The sequence below is a fragment of the Pogona vitticeps genome, chromosome 5, assembly GCF_051106095.1.
Source record: "Pogona vitticeps strain Pit_001003342236 chromosome 5, PviZW2.1, whole genome shotgun sequence".
Classification (NCBI taxonomy): Eukaryota; Metazoa; Chordata; class Lepidosauria; order Squamata; family Agamidae; genus Pogona; species Pogona vitticeps.
In genome coordinates this window covers 118,692,924-118,710,180 of record NC_135787.1, presented here as the reverse complement: position 1 = coordinate 118,710,180, position 17,257 = coordinate 118,692,924, and the positions used below count along the sequence as shown (strand labels likewise).

The window sequence follows — 17,257 nt, the reverse complement described above, 5'->3', positions numbered from 1 at the left end:
GTTGTAAGCTCCTTTTTTTGTAAGATCATCCATGCCTCATTTACAAAATATTGGTTCAACAATCAATCTAGAGGCTGTTTTTGGAACTTGCATTTATACCTTACACATGTGTGCCTCTTAGGGCAAAACTGACAAAGAGCCTTGTAAATCCTTAAAGACGAACAAGTTTTATGTGGCATATATTTTCATAGACAGTCGCTCATCTGATGTGTGGATGAAGCCTCAGTAGAAAGTCATTTATACAAACATGAGAAGGAAGGGAATGGAAAAATGATGAAGATGCAAAAGATTCAGCATTACGATAGTGTCTCATCAGTTGTTGTTAGGAATCATTAACAGTCCTTGAAATGTAAGAGGTATACATTTCAGTGGTGGTCATTAAGAGCCATTTTCCAAACTACTTGGCGAGTAACAAGTCTATCGTAAGCCTAAATTAGCACACATAAGATGCAAGAAAAACCTTTGTCCATGACCAGTATAATGGAAGGCTATGTTTTGCAAATATACAAATATGATAGCGGATTGAAATCAGAGGAGGCAGAGGGAACAGAAATGCAAAAATTAAAAGTAGGGGAAACTGTTCAAACTGTCATCATAAAAGACTACAACTAAAATAGCTGCCTCTTCAGAAATGTGGAGGTAGCCAAACTGTTTTCCATTGTTTTTCTATTCTGTTTCAGAGTGTGAATGCAATGGTCATTCTGAAAGCTGCCACTTTGATATGGCAGTGTATCTTTCCAATAATCGTATCAGTGGTGGTGTATGTGAAGACTGTCAGCATAATACCATGGGACAACACTGTGATCAGTGCACATTTTTCTACTATCAGGACCCCCAGAAGACAATTTCAGACTCTCACGCATGTGTCCGTAAGTGTGAAACCCCCGCCCATAGGACTGAATCCATACTGTCAGCAGGACTTAGTGATTTGTCCTGTTAATCTCAACAGAATCTAAAACTGGATCCGAGTCACAGTATTAACTGTAGCAATTGGTAAGATTTTATTCTTGGGGCTAACATAATGGGAGAAGCCTGTTTATATCTTGTGTGACAGATTTGAAATGGGTTAGGAGGGAACACATGGATGGAGAAGTCACTCCTTAAAACATACAGACAAAGGAGGAAACCTGACTATATATCTCCTTCCCTTAAGTTGGGTTAAAGTAATAGACCATTAAGCATGTTTTTATACATAAGGACAAACTGATGGCCTGGCCCAGGTTGCCTCTCATCTGTTGCCCTCCAGATTTCTCGGCCAGTGGTCAGCCATGCTGGGAATTATAGTCCAAGACACCTTGGATGGCACCATGATGGAGAAAACCTGTCCTCCTGGATGTAGCTAATGTACTGCTCTACCAAAGAACCATACCCTGCATTTTTAACTTCATTTTTCTCAGTGTTTGGCATTTACAGTATTATTATTATTCCTGTTTGCACTGACACATGAGTGTATAAAGTATGCATAACTCACTCACTCATGCAGAACTATTCTTTATATTTTCTATTCAGTGTACATGTAAAATAAGTCTTGTTATGGAATACTACCATGGTATGAATATACTATGTACTCCACTTTACATTCTGTGTATTCACCAGTTATTCTTTGATACTAATCTCAGATTCTTCTCCTATATACAATACTATCCCAGGCTGAGTGTGAGGAAAAGCCTTATTCAATCCCTACAGGACGAGGTACTCCCCCTGCTCAGGCCACAGACCTTCTAAGCATGCAAAATGCAAACACTGTCTCTGTGTTAAAAGGATATTGTGGTCAATTATATAAAGTTTTGCTAAGGGTGACAAGAGATTGCCTAAAAACTAGATGGGCCCTATGTTTTTCAGCTTATCAATACTCCCATTTGACCACTTGCATCAATGTCTCTTTATGTGCCTGTAGCCTGTGACTGTGATCCAGCCGGTTCATTGTACAACGGGTTGTGTGAAGGTCATACCGACCCTGTTCGTGAAACTATTGCTGGCCAGTGCCACTGCAAAGAAAATGTCGAAGGAGTTCGCTGTGACAAGTGCAAGCCAAACTATTATGGGATGAGTGAAAGTGATCCTCTTGGATGCCAGCGTATGGATTTTTTTCTTCTTTTCGTCTCCATCTAAACATTACAGACAGAAATAGGTGCAAAAAGATGACTGTAAATTGGTTTTCAAAACATGTTAAGTTAGCAAAATGTATTAGGTATGACCAATACTGCCCTGAACTACCCACTTTATCTGATTGCAGAAACTAAGCAAGGTTGGTGTGCCTAGGCAGGAGACTCAGACAGGAGACCATCAGAGAATATTGAGAATGTCCCAGTAGGGCTAGGAAAGGATCCTGCTAGAAATCCCGAAGAGCAACTGCTTTTATAGTTGGTAGCACCAGGCTTCGTGGACCCAAGCTTCAATGGCTGAAGTTCTATTGCTTTAGCATAGTAAGTCCCTCTGGAGTAGGTAATTGAACCAGTGGAAATGACAGAGCAGTTGACTTACCAAACCTCTGTTGATTTAATGGGCCTACTCTAATGCAGTGTACTATACTAAGCAACTGAATTTCTGCCACTGTTAGGTTGTTGCCTATGTTTCTCTTGTGTACCTTCAGTCTACAGTATGCCATTCCATTGATTCAGTCCAATGACACAAGGAATGCAGAAAGTTGTCTTTAGTGGAAAGTTGTGAGTCATACACCGAGGAAAGTGGAAGAGAGGAACAAATCCATATGTTTCTGCTCAATATCCCTAGTTGTATATTTATCTTAGAAGTCTTGTAAAATTATTCTGAACAACAACAGGAAATGTTTAATGAATGGAAGTCCATTCTGTCCCATGACCTTCTTTTAAAGTTCTAGCTATTTGTATCACTGGTAGGCGATAGAAGGGATTCTGTTCCTGGCCTTGCTCTGCCTCCTCACATGGGGAAGGGGTTGGAAAAGGAGGAGTGAGGTCAGTCACACTCTTGTGTGGAGTTTCTTTACTTGAAGTCCAAGTGGATTGTTCCCCACTTCTGTCTGTGCCCTATTGGCAAACCCAGATCCAGATGGTGCAGTTATATATTACAAGATGGCACCTGGCAGGCTTTCAGTTCTGTAAAGTCCACTTCAAACTTCAAGGACAGTTAAGAAGCATTTTTCAAATATTTTTCAGTATTTAATTTCATGCCATTCTGGTCCTTTGTAAAACTTCCCGTTGTTTAAGGCTTGTAAAATGATAACTGGAAGTGAGACATAAAGAGGTAGAATTGGTATTCAAAGTGACATGATGTGTGGTTGGCAACGACTAGCACAATGAGTCCCACCCAAATGTGTGTACCATTCACATTTGCACTAAAGTCAAGAGGTACAACATTGTGGGAAGGGGTTCCCCCACGAACACACATGTATGTATGATGCTTACAGAGGTCATGATGGTGCTTTCTATTCTTTCAGCCTGCAATTGTGACCCTTCTGGAAGTTTGGCTTTCTCTGTTTGTGATCCTGTAACTGGAGAGTGCTTGTGCCAGCAGTTTGCTACTGGGCAGCATTGTGAACAATGTCTTGTATGTATCCATGAAGCTTTCACAGATATTTCTTGCAATGTTCTGTTTTATTAGTGCTTAACTGACTTTCTGTTCTTCCTGATTTTCAAAGATGTCTTCTGTGGGATTCCAAAGAAAAGCACTTGCTGAATGAATGTGAAACACTTTTGAATCAAATGGCAGTATCTTCCTAGCGCTTAGCTGGGCAGTACATTTGTAAAGGCAAACTAGGAGAAGCAAAATGAGAAGTAGTGTTTTTTCTTTTCACAAATTGCAAAAGAACAAAGGCTCAGAGATAGTACTCCATTTTTCCCGTGTATACGATCCTCCCCAATGTATAAAATGACCCCATAATTTTGACCCTTGGTGGAGATGGAGGAGCAGTTAATGGGCAACTGCTCCTCCACCTCCGTCTCCTGCTGCTGCTGCTGCCTCCACTGCATGCCCGATCACCTCCTCCAGTGCGACTGCCAGGGCTCCAGCTCACATTGCCACCTTGTCCCCTGCCCGAAGGAGACGATCGCTGGAGGAGGTGATCCGGCAGCGGCAGCAGGAAGAGGTGCCAAAGCACGTGTGACTGCTCCTTCGCCTCTGCCTCCTGCTGCCTCTGCCACCGGAGGGGACAAGCCGTGAGTTCTGGAAGAGGCAATTGGGCAGCAAGAGTTGCTGGAGCGCGCGTGCGACTGCCTCCTTCCATGTATAAAACAACCCTCAATTTTTCCTCTATTTTAGGAAAAAGTGTCATTTTATACACGGGAAAATACGATATATTGTCACTGTAGGGGAACCAAGAGAAGTGTTAATAGCAGCTAGGGTAAAGCATGGCTAAGAAGAATTATTTAGGGGTTACATCTCATAAAATCCCCCAGTTAGCATGTCCACAGACCATATGATCTGGGCTGTATTAGGTCCTCCCAGTGAATTACAAATTCAAATAGCAGTTTGGGAGAATGTATGGATTTCTGTGGATCCAACACAGTTCCTTACTTTCCTATCTCCAAACTTGAAGCAAGTGCTATTCAGTGGCTTGGAATGGAGTCCAACAAACAACATGTTTTCATTAAATTAAGTCACATGGAGGTAGCCAATATTCTTCCTTTTTTAATTTATTTATTTTTTACAGCAAGGATATTGGGGTCTTGGAAGTAATTTATATGGATGTTCTCCGTGCGACTGTGACATTGGCGGTGCCCACAATAACTTGTAAGTCTTCAAGTTTCTCTTTCAGATCTTCCACTGGAAGATTTGTGAATACCTAAGAACATCTGTATAGAAAATGGGTTGATTGCCAATAGCTATATTGAGAGGCCACTTTGGCTTCTAGGTGACAAGATATACAGTGCAACAAAAAATTGCTGCATCCTGATTTGTAACATATTCTGTCATGTATCAGTGGCCTGAGATTGCATTGCACCCTGTCTTTTCTGCTAGGTGTGCCCCTACCGATGGTCAGTGTGACTGCCTGCCTAATCTAGTGGGGCGCCGATGTACTGAACCAGCTGCGGGCTACTTTTTTTTACCTTTGGATTATTATATATATGAAGCAGAAGACTCAGAACCACTTCCTGGATCTTCACCTTTGGTATTGTTTTTATTTAAAAACTATAATAACACAGAGGCAGACAAATAAAATTAAGTACAGTATAATAAGAAGCGGAGGGCAAGAGGGAAAGCTGTGGGAAAAAAAGTAGCATATCATATATGTATGTTCAATGTGCTTCACACAAAAAGTGTGAAGTATACCTCCTAAGAATGTTGGCTTTAAATTTAAAGCAAAAGCAGGAATCTAATGTGGGCAGCTGCTAAGGGTTGTGTTTAAAGGTATACACAAGCAACGTGTATTGAGATCTCCAAAGTCAAAGGAATTACTGAATAGTGTTTCTAGTGAGGCTTGGATAAAGGCTTTTGTGGTCTGCTCCAGCTCCATGACCATTCCCGGGACTAATAAATGTAGAATAAATACATTATGCAAAATATCAAAAATTGAAGTAACAAAATATGTAAATTTAATTTTTTTTTCTTGGTATTGAATGTGGACAAAATGTAGGTGCATTTAAAATAGAGTAGATGCAGACCTCCAGTTAAGGAGTCCCTCCTGGTCTACAGATAATGTTTCAAATTGCGTAGTGTTTTATTTGATGTCTTCTCAGGAATTATAAAACTATGCAATTGCCCATAAATAATGGAATTTTCCTTCTTGTTCTCTCTGTCCTTATTCCCACCACACTTTATCTAGCATGGTTATTTCTGAAATCAGAAGTTTCATCCTCTAAGATTTAGATTTCTGTTGTTCTTTCAAGGGTACATTGATTTGGATTGCAAATAGATTAATACAGAATTCTGTGACATGACAAATAAGACATGGGCCAGATTCTTAACTGTGTAGTTTCAGTACGCACCTGGTTGATTATACTGAGATTGCAAAAAAATATATTCCTGACAAATTTAAAAAAAAAGTCATGACAGTGCTTACACTTCAAAATTTCATTTGTAAGATTCAACCCACAGTAATGCCACGGTGTGACATCTATTTCCGACAAAAAGGTTACGATTTTATAGTGGAAAATGGAAAAATCATCTTAAACAGAAGCAAGAAAAGAGGCATAAGGAAAGCAACGGTTGGACAGGTAAATAAAATGTTCTATTAACTGTTTTGTAAGGAAAGGCCAAAAAAAAAAAAAGAGTCAAGTCCATGGATCAAAAAGTCACTTGGAAAGATGCGTATAGCGGGTCCCTCAGATTTGTGTCATTCATGGCTCTTGCAAAACGGGAACCTCCTGGATCAATGGCAGAAGAGTGTCTGATTCTATAGATGAAAATCTCCATGTTCATTGTGTACAAAAATCTGGGAACATCACTGGCCATCAAGGGACATGGTGGTCAAGTTAGATGGATTGGTCTCAAATCATCATCTCATGTTTTGCAACCTGAATGAATGGGACATTTTTATAATTCATTATAATGAATTTTTTTGGAAGATATAGAAGAGTTTTTATTAGTTTCCCAAGGACAAATTGCCTGAAAGAAATGCAAGGGAGAATTAGTCTGCTTAACAATATTGGCCTGAAATGCTGATATATCAAGGGTAAAAAATGAATTATCTATATGCTGCAGAGCTCTTGTATATTCTTGCATTAGACAGATGAGATATGAAGAACGGTAATAATGTTGATTGAAATGTGCTGGCCTCAGAACTGAAATACTGAAGTTACCTCATCTTTAAGTTATGGGATACAGGCATAGGTGTATGGCTAGTGTAGACAGTAATCAGCTTATGGCAGCCATTTTTCTCATCCATTTAGGGTTGAATAGAGGAAGTCTCCATTCAGTTTGTTCCAACTCTGAGAGTCAAGCCAGGCATCAAGAAGTGCATATTCTTTGCAATTAATGTGCCACCCCTCCCACAACATGATTTTCGGGGCATGAAACTCAGTAACAGACTTGCAAAATTATTCATTTTTACTTTCCCATGCAAAATACATTAAAGTATGCTGAACAAAGTACATTGAAAGATACATGAGTTAGGAAAATCATATGATAAATGTTTAGGAAGCACATCTATTACATACATGCTAAGCATACATGCTAGTTTGACCCTCAGACATTTTGTCCAGCCATAAAAAGTTTGAGGTTGGTGTTGACCTAGTCCATTCTTCCAGAATTCAGATGGCAATGGCATGATCTATCCACTCAAGATTAGGCAATATTGAGGCCAGTCACAAAGAACTGCTTCCATAACTAAAGGTTTGGGGCAACAATTCCCATTATCCATACTATTGCAATATCCATGTATTTTAGACTACAGTTCCTATTATACATACCATTAACAGCCGTTACAGACAGAATGCAAGGCCTTAAATTAGGGAAGTCTAATATGTGGCTTTTACTGTGGGGAAGTCGAATGCACCTAATATGGCTGAATTTCTTTTGTTTCCTAAAACAATCTGTTACTTTAGAATGCTAATATCTTTTTTCTGGGTTCACAGCAGTTTGACAGGCACTCTGCTCTGGATATTGTTATTAGAGACTCTGTTCCTGGAAAACCTATGACATGGTCTGGCCCAGGTTTTGTTCGTGTTCAAAGTGGAGCAGGGTTAAGATTTACGATCAGCAACATCCCTTTTATGATGGATTTTAATATCATTATTCGCTATGAGCCTGAGGTACAGTAATTATATTATTTCCTACTTCCTAGGACAGGTTCAATTTGTATTTGCATACACACATAGAAAATAAAAGGGGGGGAAGAGCAGGGCTTTTGAACAAAAACACATTAAAATAGAGTAAATGGAATAAATTGAACCGAATCCTCCTAAATTTGCTTGATCTTCAAGTTTTTTTATTGTTGATGTGATAAAATTATACTACACTATGATATTTACTCATCAGCCTTGCAGGATGCACATAGTATCTTCAGAATGACTCCCCATGTGGTAAGGTTGACAATGACTATGCAACATAAGCCATTAAAAACTAAAATTTCCCAGTCTCTGCATGGGGAATACATGGGCAAGATTTTTTCCTCTGAACTTCCCTTTATAAAGCCTCTTCTTTTTTATTTGAGAAAGGTAATCCTCTTGAGGAAATCTTTAAGAAGTTTGAAAAAAATATTTAAGAACTCTACCTCTCTAACTCTCATGAGAAGAGAAGACTCGCTGGAAAAGACCCTCATGTTGCAAAAGTGTGTGGGCAAGAGGAGAAGGGGACGACAGAGGACGAGATGGTTGGACAGTGTCATCGAAGCTACCAACATGAATTCGACCCAACTCCGGGAGGCAATAGAAGACAGGAGGGCCTCGCGTGCTCTGGTCCATGAGGTCACGAAGAGTGGGACACGACTTAACGACTATACAACAACAACAACCTCTCTATCGGACATTCTTTTCTGGAGTTTGTGTGTGTGTGTGTGTGTGTGTGTCTGTGTGTCTGTGTGTCTGTGTGTGTGTGCGCGCGCTAATTGAAAGCTCCTAACTGGGAGGCTCTCCTTGAACATCACCTTCAAATGGGAGACACCATAGTGCTAAATTCTACCTACAGGGAAATTGATGTTAAAAATAAACAATGCTTTCAGAAGGGCTGAGAAGCTGCATAAAGTATGGAAAAAATGACAGTACAGTACTAAGCAAGATGAGAGGAATGTTGTATGGCTGGTAGGAAGAATACCAAAAACATAACTGCAGAGCCCAGTACATTAAGGACAACAAATATGCCATTTGGAAGAGCCCTGTGTTGATGTACACATTATGCAGTGCTGAATGGGCTTGGCTGAGTTGTGTGCAGCAGGTATGCATGCATCAAGCTAATCTGTAAGCAGAAGTTTTTTTTTTAATGTGGACGGAGATCATCAGCTTGGAGGAGACATTATTTTTTGCCAAAGAAGGACCATTTTTCCACTCCACATTGTATTGTCTGGGCCCTAGTGAGATGATTCAAGATGTTCCTGTTTAGATGAATGTCAGAAACCAATAATGTTTTAACTTCCTTTTTTTCTTCCCACACATATAGTCTGTTGAAGATTGGATAGCAAACATTGCCATAAAGCCTTTTGGTACTGCAGGAAGCGAGCACTGTAGAAGTGAGACAGCTTTCCAAGAGCCACACTTGCTTCCTCTACCATCTACATCAAGGTCTGGATGTTACCTGTTGCTTTCACTGCTATGGGAACATATGTTCTTTAATAGATCATAACATAGTGCAATAAGAATTATAAGGATGAAGGCGTCCCCTTCCCTCCCCTCCTTCAGTGCTGACCATCTCGTGGTCCATCAGCCTATCTCTTTTCTTGTTCATGTATATCCATGTATGCATCCTTCCCATATGCATCCCAGGAGCAATAGCACTGGGATCGCATTAAATCATAATAGCTTATTCCTTGCGTTAAACAGGATGGAACTGCTCCCTACTCCAATATGCTTAGAACCAGGAAGAGAATATTTTGTGGATGTTTATTTTTCTGCCTCTGGCCCAGAGACACAGTCGTCCATACTAATTGATTCAGTAAGTAGATCTGCTCTGCTTTGTGGGGGAAAATATATATTTCTTTTTGTTCCTTTTTTTAAGCAATTGATCTACTTATTTCTCTCTCTCTCTCTCTCTCTCTCTCTCTCTGTGTGTGTGTGAGTGAGAGAGAGAGAGAGAGAGAGAGAGAATGTACTGTATATGTATATTTGACCTTGCAGTCAGACAGCTAGCAACATCTTAAGCAATAACACATTTTGGTTTTTATATTCTTAGCCACTTTCTTTTTCAGCTCTTGATATGTACTTTTGACCTCATAATTCTTAATTTTCTTGGTTGTAATTTCTCTGGATTTCTTTCTTTTCTGTAAATATGCATGTATTATTGTTTATAAACTGCTGTTCATTATCTAGGGACCCTTTATGAAGGTACTTATACTTTCTCACATTTTTAATTTTATTTATTACATTTTTATTTATCTTCAAAGAGCATGGGGCATTGTACAATCTTTCCCCACCTATTTTATTCTCACAATAACCCTGTGAGGATAAAATAACCTTGAGATAAACTAGGCTGAAAATGAGGATGGAAAAATATGCTAAGACAGAATTTCTTATCTGCTGAAACTTTCTGAGTGTACAGCAGGATTTTTTTATCTAATTTGCAAATCAGCTTGCTTTGTTTTGTGGTTGGTGAAAAGGACTGTAGGAGGAAGTTCTCTGAGATCACAGTTTTTAAACACTAAAGTGTGACTGAATCGTGTCTATCTAACAATAATATGCCAGTTTGTAACATCTGGCTCTACTGTCAGTGACTGGTTTTCCTTAGCGCAGCTCCTTAGCAGTACAGTGTTGAAATCAGTTCTCCTTATTCTGGTCCAGCACCCTTAACCACAAAACCAGCTGTCCTTCCGTTAGATGTAATGCTGAAATCCCAGTGCTCCAGATATTATTACTGCTTTTACTTAACAGTGGCCCTATGATAAATAGCATCCAACTCCAGGAGCACCTGTACAGATAGTACAATCAAACAATATTAAACCAACAAACTAGTCTCGGTGCTTCTTGGTGCCCTGGGCGAACACCCTGCTAGTTCACGATTAAGGCATAAATCTATACATCTTGGCTTACTCCCAGTAATGCTGCCCTTCCTGTTTTATTTAATATGTTTCATACTGCAAGTCTATAACAGGAACTTGGTTTGCTCTTGTTGGCCAAAATCCTGTTATTTAATGTAACAAGTCACAACTAGGGTAGGCCCATTGAATCAGTAGGGATTCAGTAAGTCTAATCCTCCATAGGTTCACTTGATTCAGTGGGCCAACTCTAGTTGTGCTTAGCATAGGCATCCTTCAGTCTCAAGAGACTATGATAACGTGCTCTGTATGGAGGACTTGGAACAGCATCTAGTGTTTCGATGCTGTAGGCGAAGCTGGAGTGTCCTCTCCTGGGCACAAAGCCTGGGTAAAATAATATGGAGGATAGGCTGTTACCCAAGCAGCAAATCCCCCGTCTCCATGTCACTGGATTAGTCCAATGGAAAGGCAAAAGTCAATACAACTGGTTTCAATGGCGTTGCAGGAGCTGACAGAACGACATGAACTGCCTCCAGGACTCCGGCTCTAGATTTTGCCTCGAGGTTTACTCCTGAAGCCTTTTCCATCAGACGATATAGCCACAAGGCAGTGGAGGTTTGAAATCTAGGAGTTTTCCTTCTCCTAGATGGGCTGCCTTCCAAGGCTGATGAGTCCCACCTACCTGGCCTGCTCCCTCACAGCACGGAGGACGATGGCAGCGCCTTAGTGGGGGTTTGAAATCGGAGTTTTCCTTCTCTTCGATAGGCTGTCTCCCAATGCTGACGAGTCCCACCTACCTGGCAAACACTGAGTATCAGGATTTCAATCACTGTGTAGTATATAGTAAGCCATTTAGTGCTCTATAAATAGATGACAACACAGACTTTCCTTCACTTTACATTGCAGGACTTAAAATTTGTTTCCTGATATACTTGCTATTTTGTCAGTACCTGTTCTCCTTCCCTGTGTAACATTATGTGAGAGCAGCTGTGTGGTTGCAGTATGATCTCTTCTAAATCTGGGAATGCTTAGGGTCATCTGTTTCTGAATGTGACAGGGTAAAATAGTTTTACTTTAAAAAAATCAGAACCTGAAAACCCCTTGCTCAAACTTTCCCAATTTCGGCACAGAGCAAAATCAGACTGTCTGCTAAAACTGTGCCAAATTTGGTGCTGCCAAGACATTTTAAAGTTATAATTTTTCATTTGGGCTGCTCCCATTTTTAGAATTATCTTAGAGAATGTTGAATTTTGCCCTGCCAGTACAAAATCAAGAATTCAGCAATAATTCCAATAACTTGCCAGTTGGGGCTGTAGTAACTCTGAGGCCTGAATCTGTTACTCATATAGAGTCATAGGCTTTAAGATATTTGTGACTTAGCTGGGAAACTCTCAACATGTTGTTACGTGTCATTAAGTGAAAACTGACTTATAGTGAACCTAACAAGGCTTTCAAGGTAAGTGAGATATTTAAAGAAGGGTTTTATCAGTTTCACTCCCCCAGTCGGTTTCCATAGGCAAGTGAGGATTCAAACCTTCTCCTCCAGAGTCCTAATCCATCACTGTATCCACTATACCGCATTGGGTATCTCAACTGTCAACATACAAAGATATTAAGTTGAATGTGGTGATAGTTATGGGACTCAGGACTGGGTCAAACTTGCTGGAATTAGTTTCAGTGTGATATGTGCAGCTAATAATCTTGAAGCTATCATCACTATAATCAATAAGGTTGTGACCTTAGCTTGCCCCAGTAACATATGTCATGCTTTCTTGCCAACTTCCATTGCGAAGTTGCAAATGAAATGAGCTTCTCACACTTGTGTGCAATTTTAAATTTATACACCGAGTAATTCAGCTATTGTTTTGCAGGTGTATTTTGAGGGGAACTATTCAGAGTGGGCTGAACATGAGAAACAAATCTACAATCAGGAAGAGAAATTACTAGTTTTCAGGATGTTAAGGTTTTGTTTACCTTTGGTGCTTAGATGGCTATACTGAATGGAATGCATTAACTTAAATATCTGTTTGCTTTTATAATTGGGCAGCTTGGACTCATTCCCAGAATCAATTCTGTTGAAAACCTTTGTGATAAAAATGACTTAGAAGAGTACCAGCAATACCACTGTATAGAAATAGCTTCAGAAATTGGACCACATATTTTACCAGAAGCATGTGCCAAACTTATTGGAAGCTTGTCTGCCCGTATTCATAATGGGGCAGTTTGTAAGTATTAATGCCATTTGTTTTTCTTGCTACTATTTTACACGCCACCTGCACTTTCCAGGAAGGCAGAATGGTTTAAATTTCTTTTCCTCTGACTTCTTTAAAGAGACCTTCGGAAGCATAATTGAGGCATGATGTCACCAAATCTGTTTTGCATGTGATGTGGCACCTGGTCCTACCCACGTTTCCAATGGGGAACACAGCAATAGGGAATATTCCTTCCCTTTTCATTGTAATCAGCTAAGAAGAGCATAGGAATTGTTTGCTGAATTTAGCCAAGTTGATCCTGATGTCTCAACAACTGAAACTCACCCAACACAACTGGACCAGATGGTGCAGCAGCATTGTAATCTTATGTAGAGCCTGGGGGTCAAATCATGCATTAAAGGATTTTCTGTAATTATGTTTTCCTTCCTGGCAAGCAATTCCTTCCAAGCACAGTTGGAATTGCAAATGAAGCCCTTCTTCATCTTCCAAGGACCAATCACCAGACAAAAGCAAACTCATTTGCGGAGTAAAGGAAGCTCATACGAGGACAATGAGATATCTTTTATTGGTTCAAGGACCATTGCTTTAATTGATATCTTAAATGCGTTACTGGGCTCAAGTCTTGTTGAATACACTACCTTTCTTCTCAAAGGGTCTTTTAAACTTGTCAGTGCAAGCTACGTGGGTACCATCAGCTATCTCTCTCTGGGCTAAATTGCCACAGAACTCCAACCGCCAAGAAAAGTAGATAATATTGTAAATGCAGTGGAGGTGGAAAAGAAATCCTTCCCCATCGTTGTCACCACCACAGAATTATTTTGATAACAGTGCCTACACTGTCTTTGATCAGACTTGGCATGATCCAAGCCACTTGACTTGGAGCACTTATCTTGTTTACTTCATTACTGTCTGCACAGATGTTTACCAAGGTGATGTGAAGATGTTGGAAGCACTTATGTAGAATTATCAACCACCTGTGGCATCTCTTCATATTGAACAGCACTTTGGTGCTATACGCTTTGATGAGGGGAAAACAGTCAAAGCTTTCTTTCCAGTGAATAGAGTTAGCTATTAGTTACTCCTTGCCAGGTATAAAGTTACTTGTAATCCTTTATGTTCCTCTTAATTGGGAGTAAAGGGAAACTGAAATGGCAGCAGATGTAACTAGAGAATTGCAGGCTAGTCTGTGCCTTCCACCAGCTCACACCATTAGCAGAAGCTGTGCTTAAAAACACCAACACCTTGCCAAGTGAAAAAAAAACATGGATAAGAAGCATAGCCTTCACATGAGTGGCTCCAGTTTTGTAATTCTCAATCCAATGATGCTCAGCTTTGGATATCCTTATTATATAAAGAAAGCATGGCAAAATATTTTATATAGAAATGGTTTTGGTTTGACTTCTTTTGGCTGGCTTTCCTACTTTCACCACTTAAGTTACTGTTTTTAATGATGCTGAGGTACTGAATCTAATCTATTTTTTTATTTTTGCCCTGAAGTATATGTATGTACTATGTGCCATCAAATTTGATTCCAACTTATGGTGACCCTTTCCAGGGGTTTTGAGGTAGAGAATACACAGAAGTGGTTTAGCATTCCCATCTTCTGAGGTTGCCTTGGGACTGTGCAGCTTGCCCAAGGCCACATAGGCTGGCTCTACTGACAGCAGGCACAGTGGGGAATTGAACTCTCAGCCTCTGACTCCTCAGCCAGATAATTAAATCACAGAGCTATCCAGCTGGCTGCCTGGAAGCAGAACAAGTTACAAACAATTTAATTGAAAAAACACAAGGGAAACACACATATATGATTGTGTTCTATATTTCTATGTCTCTGTGCAGTTCACTGGGGAGCATTTATTTTCTCTCTTCAAAGCCTGCAGGTGTCATCCACAAGGTTCAGTGAACTCCAATTGTGAGAAACTTGGAGGTCAGTGTGAATGCAAACCAAACGTGATAGGCCGCTGCTGTGATAAATGTTCAGCTGGAAGCTATGGCTTTGGGTCCCAGGGTTGTCTTTGTAAGTACTGTACTAGTTTGTACAAATGTTAACTTGTGTCTCTTGTTCTTTAAATTTTCAGTCATCTTCCTCTGTATGTTTTGAATTTACAACACATATTAAGATTTGATACAATGGCCAAGCAGTTGCTTTTCTTTAACTGAGTCTTCCTGGCAACATAAAGATACTGCGTGTATTTAGTCACACCCCTTAATCCCCATCTGGACAATGGGTTTAAAAATTGATTGTTCTCACATGACCTTTGTGGATAGCGCCATGTTCTGGGTTGTTAAGACCACACAATTATCAAGGAGGAAGAGACACCTACGCCGTAACTTGAATTACATCACACTGAGTCTTACATTAAGATAACTACACAAAATGTCACCTGAACTACTGCTTGTTTTCCTCAAGCATGTGGCTGCCATCCTCAAGGATCTGTGAGTGCTCTGTGTGACCAGGTGACTGGGCAGTGTTTGTGCCGGCCAGAAGTCGACGGCCAGCAATGCCATCGTTGCTTGGCTGGATATTTTGGGTTTCCCCATTGTCGGCCTTGTCCTTGCAATGGCTTTGCAGAACTTTGTGACCCACAGACTGGAGAATGCTTGAACTGCAGAGGGTTTACCACTGGTGCCAACTGTGAAAGGTAAGGCTGGATTAGTATGTAGTGTGTGCATATTTAGCATATGTGCTAAATGTTTTGACATGAAGAAAATGGCTCACTGAGGTTTGTTTCGGAACAGTATAGGAAGAACTAAAGAGTATCGATATGCAGGCTGCACACAGGTCTTCGGTTTGCTGAAGTAGCCTTTTTACTGCCCATGTACAGACACACAGGGACATCTATAGATACCGAAGGAGGGGGCTGGGGAAACTAGACAAAAACAGGGGATCCTGTAGATGTGGGCTTTATACCTGTTCTTCGACTGGGTCACTGAGGGTAACCCTGGATACTGAATTAGATGGGCCTGGGATCTGATCACAGCAAAGCTCAATTCATTTATGTCCTCACATTCTAATGAAGTTATTATCAAACATGTTCCCTATGCTTTTGGCAGATGTAGAGATGGCTATTACGGAAATCCTCTCAAAAGGGAGCCCTGTCACCCGTGCATGTGCCCAGATGCTCCTACCAGCAGTAGGCACTTTGCACATTCCTGTTACGAAGATCCTTGGACCCAGGAATTAGTCTGTAACTGTTTGGGGGGCTACTCAGGTAGGAAGCTTTGCGTCTTTTATGGATTTCGTAATTTTTTTAATTATTTGCCTTTTATATTCCATTGTTAAAGGCTGAGGGAAAATCGCCACTCTGTTTCAATTCTCTCTCTTCAGCTGTATCTCTGTTTCAAAGCTGCTTGTGATAATCCAGCTGTTTCACCTCCTTCACTTTCTTTCACAAATATAAATACAGTATTACACATATCGTACTGGTTATAGGTTTGGAACAATTAACACATCATACTGGTTATAGGTTTAGCTGAAATCCAGCAATGTAATTTATGCTGTATAAGGCTGATGATGTCATCAGTTACAGGGATTTTTCAGAAATTAGGCATTTCTGATCCTACCCCCTCAAAGGTCCAGAAGCTACCTTTGGATCTCTTTCATTGTTGGGAAGCTGTTGAGGGCTATGAGATGTGAATCATTAATTTCTGAAAATCACTGCGTGGCAGGATGATTTTACTGACGGTGATAATATTCAGAAATTAAAGATTCCATCTCCTTCTCACAGCTCCTGATGGCTTCCCCATAATGGAAGAGGTCCCAAGGAAGCCTCAGGATCTTTGAGGGGGAAATCAGATGTCATAAGCTTTACATGGCACAAGTTACTCTACTGGATTTCAGCCAGTGTTTTCTCAGAGTAACTGAGACTGGATAATGATGAATGGTACCAAAAATCCCTGATTTCTTTCTAGCCACAAAGGGCACAAACTTAGTGGCATTGACTTAAAGTGGTAGGAAAAGCCCCACCCCAGCTATGCATTGGCTGTCTCTAGCAAGCACGTCATTACTAGCACCACTCCGACACCCGCTGATGATGAATAAATCCTCTGCAAGCTAGCAAAAATTTAATCTAACTTGCTAGTCACGTTGGACACCTTACTACTCCCTATACCATCCCACGGCTGGAGTGCAATGTGTTCCAGCAAAAATAGTGCACATCTTTATTAAATCTGGTGCATCCTGCTAGTTCAGTACATAGCCTAGCAGATTCAATAATATTTTGAATTCAAATAATGTATGATTTCCTTCCTTTCAGTGTCGGCATATATACATTTTTTGGGGGGTAAAAGGTAAAAAAGTTCCCCAACCCCTGTTTTAACCTCTCCTCCACCAAAGCAGTGATTTTGACAAATAGCTTCCGGGGGGGGGGGGGGGCTCTAAACTTATGAAGATCTGCTTTCTCGCTACTAGGAGCAGCAGGAAACCAGAGCTCTCTTCCTTACTCCCCGTACCCCACCTGGGTATTCAAGAGCTGTCATTATATATTTACAACAACAATTAATTTGT

At 40.4% G+C, this 17,257-nt stretch overlaps 1 protein-coding gene across 1 annotated transcript in view; it reads left to right on the top strand.

Moving 5' to 3' along the window:
* Nucleotides 1-17,257, top strand: part of LAMB4 (laminin subunit beta 4) — a 63,215-nt gene that overhangs the window by 23,586 nt on the left and 22,372 nt on the right. The window contains exons 10-22 of the mRNA XM_073000648.2: nt 681-869; nt 1,898-2,077; nt 3,416-3,525; nt 4,628-4,707; nt 4,936-5,086; nt 6,000-6,131; nt 7,491-7,667; nt 9,010-9,131; nt 9,390-9,501; nt 12,585-12,762; nt 14,624-14,767; nt 15,161-15,392; nt 15,805-15,962. Of these exons, the coding sequence (XP_072856749.2) occupies nt 681-869; nt 1,898-2,077; nt 3,416-3,525; nt 4,628-4,707; nt 4,936-5,086; nt 6,000-6,131; nt 7,491-7,667; nt 9,010-9,131; nt 9,390-9,501; nt 12,585-12,762; nt 14,624-14,767; nt 15,161-15,392; nt 15,805-15,962 (1,965 nt within the window). The remainder of the gene's footprint in view (nt 1-680; nt 870-1,897; nt 2,078-3,415; nt 3,526-4,627; nt 4,708-4,935; nt 5,087-5,999; nt 6,132-7,490; nt 7,668-9,009; nt 9,132-9,389; nt 9,502-12,584; nt 12,763-14,623; nt 14,768-15,160; nt 15,393-15,804; nt 15,963-17,257) is intronic.